Source organism: Salvia miltiorrhiza, chromosome 3 (assembly GCF_028751815.1).
Source record: "Salvia miltiorrhiza cultivar Shanhuang (shh) chromosome 3, IMPLAD_Smil_shh, whole genome shotgun sequence".
NCBI lineage: Eukaryota > Viridiplantae > Streptophyta > Magnoliopsida > Lamiales > Lamiaceae > Salvia > Salvia miltiorrhiza.
In genome coordinates, this window is record NC_080389.1 from 14891238 (window position 1) to 14895896 (window position 4659).

Below are 4659 nucleotides of genomic sequence, written 5' to 3' on the forward strand. Positions count from 1 at the left end.
TTCTGCTGAAATCATGATTTTATGGTCTGCTATTGTAGAAATCATACCTTTTAACTGTTTTCCGGCAGCGGCTCGACGCGACGACGGAGAGCGAGGGCGGCGGGCGGGAGGAAATTTTTTGGCGGCGCAGAAAACTAGGTTTTTTTAAAAATAAAAAATAAAAACATATGATCATTATTCAGTGTTCGGAGAGGATTAGAGGTCACTTGTTTGGGGCCGATAATGATTGAATAGGCCCAAAGTGATCTACAAGGGCCCAATCGCTAAATAAAAAAAATTGGTGGTCTGAATTCAAAAAGGACAAGGCAAGAATAAGCCGAAAGGTGATGGACTCATAAATATAAAACCGAAAGAATACCAAAATTCTCATCAACACTGTCGGGTCGAGCCTCGTTAAAATCATCACACTAAAATTTGTGAAAATATAATAAAGAATTATGACATACTCAAAAATGTCTAGTTAAACTTATTCGTGGGTTGAATGCTTTTGCGTATATCAACTAATATTGAGATCAGTTATTTTATCTAATCGATGAAAATAAGGGGTAATTGCCCCCAACTAATTTGTAACCCTAATTATATTTAAGGGCTAAATTACAAATTCACCCCTGAAGTCGGCACCCCTAGAGCGTATTACTCTCCAGACTTAACGTTGGCCCAAATAACTCTCCATAGCCCATATAAATACTACATTTAAGCCCACAACTTAAATGGCTCCTTCACGCCGTTTCTTAGTTCTTCAGCTTCTTGCAGTTCCCCAGCTTATTGTGTCTATCTTCTAATATCATGATGCGTGACAACTGAAGGAAAGTATGTTTTAGATCCTCAACAGTTTAGCTACTTAATTTACATTCTTTTCTGAAATCTCGAATAAGTGTCATGCTTACTTGTTTATCTCTTTTCTGTTGCCAGCTTCCACGAAGACTAGTGGATGTAACATCCATAAGGCAGCAGCTATTATCTCAATCTCGCATCAAGGAATTGAACAAGGCTGCTGAAAATAATAATGATTACTGGTTATTAATTGCAGATCTCGTTGTTACTTATTTTTTAATGATATATTAACGCTAGTAATTCATCTCTGTGCCACTGCCTTGCAGTAATTCCTGGAACTATTAAGTGATTTTATGAAACTACTCTTGGTTGATTTATAGTATATGCCAACATTTCCTTTCGAATTACTAATATATATCTCGTTTATCTTAAATTAAGTATACAGTTGAATTTCTCAAAAATTGTCCCCTATGCCCATGGATCACGAATCAAGATATATCATCTCTCTCTCTTTTTTTTTTTTTTCTCTCTCTCTCTCTCTCTCTTATTTCTTTTATTTTCTATTTATGCTTTCATTTTCATAACTTCTTTTATCTCTCTTCTTTTTTCTTTCCGCTCTAATACATTGTCCTCAATTAATATTAGTAATTGGTAGAATGCCACAAAAAGATACCCTTTCCTATTTTTTTCTTCTTAGCCCTCAGAAACATATTGGGTATGGAGATCGAAAGCCAATCTCTCCATCTTCCGGAAGAAATCATTGGAGAAATACTGCCAAGACTGCCCGTGAAATCACTGTTGAGACTCAGGTGCGTTTCGAAATCATGGCGCTCTTTAATTGGCACCGAAAGATTCATAAAAAAACACCACCAAAATTCGATGAAAAACCCATCTTTCACCCAACAAAGGTTCATTGTAGAGACGAATTTGGTTGAATGGCCTAAGCAATGTACTCTGCTGTCGGTTTTGAGCGGACCAATAAATACTATCCCTTTTTCTCCTTTAGCTTATCCAACGAATACTACATTATTTTCTCGTTTAGCTTATCCAAGGAATACTACATTGCCAATGGGATATGACATTGTGGGGAGCTGTAATGGGCTGCTCTGCATTGTCAATGATGAGAATATATTTCACTTGTGGAACCCATCCACTAGAATAATCTCCAAGAAACTGCCAGAAATTTCAATTGTTAATGATCTCAACGATTTTGATAATTTTGGATTCGGTTGGGTTGAATCGAGTGATGAGTACAAGGTGTTTGTGAATGTGGTTGAATGTCACTCCAGCGTTGGTGAAATTTATAGTACAAGGACAAAATCATGGAAAACAATTGAGCTCTGCCCATATTTCATTCCATTTAGCAGGGGGGGGCTGTTTGGAGGTGGGAAGCTTTACTGGATGTACGACGATGATGAAGTTATTATTTTCTTGGACTTGAAGAGTGAGGTGTTTGGAAGGATTGAAATTCCCTCTGATCAAGAGAAGATGTATGGAGAGATTGATCGAGAGAAGTACGCCATTGACGTGGGTGTGCTTGGTGGTTTCGTTTGTGTGCTATGTTTTAATTATCAAATTAGAGGCTATCGAGTTTGGGTTATGAACGAGTCTTGGGAGGAAGTGGTGACTCTTTCTCACCTTCTTGAGCTTCTTCAACCACCATTGGTGAAAGGTCTAAATGGAGAGATTTTGGTAAATTGTGGATCCATTGTGGTGGTCTATGATTGTCGGGATAATGTGTTCCGCAACCTCAAGTATTGTTCCTGTTGTGAGGATACTGGGTTCAGCAGCCACGGGGATTGTGTCGATTCAAGTTCACATGATGTCTATGTTGAAAGTTTAGTCTGGCCAGAAGATTTATGAAACAAGTCTTAGAACATGATTGTGAGTGGTTTCATAGCTTTTTTGATGATAAAGGAATACAATCCCTTTATCTCCTTTAGCTTATCCAATGAATACTAGTACATTGATGTGATTTCTAATCTTGGGGTGCTGTAATGGGCTGCTCTACATTCTCAATGATGAAAATATATTTCACTTATGGAACCCATCCACTAGAATAATCTCCAAGAAACTGCCAGAATTTTTTTCTAATCTCGACTCTTTTGATAATTACGGATTTGGTCGGGTACAAGGTGTTTGTGAATGTGGTTGATTATAACTTCAGCGTTGGTGAATTTATAATACAAGGACAAAATCATGGAAAACAATTGAGCTCTGCCCATATTTCCTTCCATATTTGAGAAGGGGGGTGTTTGCAGGTGGGAAGCTTTACTGGAAGGACGGACATGATAAAGTTATTATTTTCTTGGACTTGAAGAGTGAGGTGTTTGGAAATATTGAGCTTCCCTTTGATCAAGAGAAGTACGGCTTTGTTGGTGTGCTTGGTGGTTTCCTTTGTGTGCTATGTTTTATTAATTATTATGAAAGAGGTTATCGAGTTTGGGTTATGAAGCAGTCTTGGGAGAAAGTGGTGAATCTTTCTCATCTTCTTGGGCTTCTTCAACCACCATTGGTGAAAGGTCTAAATGGAGATATTTTGGTAAATTTTGGATCCATTGTTTTTGTCTATGGTTGTCGGGATAATGTGTTCTGTAACCTCGAGAGTTTCTTTTCTTTGTCATGTCATGTCTATGTTGAAAGTTTAGTCTCGCCAAAGGATTTATGATACAACGTATTAGAACATGATAGTGAGTGGATTCATAGCTAATATTCTGGATTTATGTTGAAAGTTTTGTCATGTCTTGTTATGCATAGTTAATATTCTGGATTTCTTATGGTTTATCATAGATTGTGTTTCTTCTGGAATTTTACACTCGTGCATTTGAATAATATTCTTAATATATCATGCTTGTTATAGTATATGTCATGAAGTAAATGATTGATGGAATTAGATACTTGTATTCTTGTTATAGTAAATGTCATGAATTAGATGATTGATGAAATTAGAGACTTGTATTCTTGTTTGTTTTCGTTAACTTGAGTTTCATATATATATATATATATATATATATATATATATTGCCTACTTGATGTGCCGGTTATTTTGTTCTTGTTTGAATACTTTGAATTTTATAGAGGAGTTATTGTATCCAATGTTTAATTTTGAATATAGAGTAACTATATTTCAACTTTTATTAGCTTCCCAAAGTTTAAAGTTTGAATGCAGGAAAAGTTTTATTGCATTCAAACTCTGTTTTCCTGCATTCAAACTCTGTTCTAAAAGAAGTTTGAATGCAGGAAAACAGAGGCTTCGTTATGCTAATATTCTTGTGTGTATGTGATTGCATCTGTGTTGGGAATTCATTTGCTTACTGGTTTTTAATCAAAGTCTTTACTCTACTTTTGGTGTGCCAGATGATGAAAATGGAGAATGAGTGTTTGCGCTCCTGCTCTATGACAAGTCTTATTTGATATTTTAGAATTTAGTATGCAGAAAAGTCATATTTACTATTAATATATCATTTTTTGGTCCTTTCGGGAAAATTTGTCACAATTTTCTTTTTGATTCGTCCACAAAAAATCTGGCACTTTCATTTGTAGTAGTAGGGTCCACACAAATTCTATTCACAATGTGGTAATTTTTTTATGGACGGAGGGAGTATTTGGTATGAACAAAATTTATTTAGTATCCACAAAAGTCACTCCCTCTGTCCCCCATATTTATGCATAACTTTTCTTTTGGTACGTTCCTCAAATTTATGCATACTCTATTTTTGGACATTACCTCAAACATAATTTTTTCAATTTTACCCTTCTAACTTACACTATTTACCCACAATCTACTTAAAAATACTCTCAATGTTGGACCCATTTTCCACTATCAATACATCAATCAACTTTTTATGAAAACCTATGTCGTGATCAACTATGCATATTTATAGG

The 4659-nt window shown here is 35.7% G+C and overlaps 1 protein-coding gene across 1 annotated transcript; it reads left to right on the top strand.

Annotated features, from left to right (window-relative positions):
- The first annotated feature begins 1463 nt into the window (after positions 1–1463).
- Positions 1464–3561, top strand: LOC131017781 (F-box/kelch-repeat protein At3g23880-like). The gene is made up of 2 exons (XM_057946503.1): positions 1464–2658; positions 3036–3561. Exon 1 carries the CDS (start codon positions 1492–1494, stop codon positions 2635–2637), a length of 1146 nt encoding a protein of 381 aa, XP_057802486.1. The 5' UTR covers positions 1464–1491; the 3' UTR covers positions 2638–2658; positions 3036–3561.
- Positions 3562–4659: the final 1098 nt, after the last annotated feature.

Coding starts and splice junctions, on each gene's coding strand:
- LOC131017781 (XM_057946503.1), top strand. CDS start 1,492: ATGGAGATCGAAAGCCAATCTCTCCATCTTCCGGAAGAAATCATTGGA.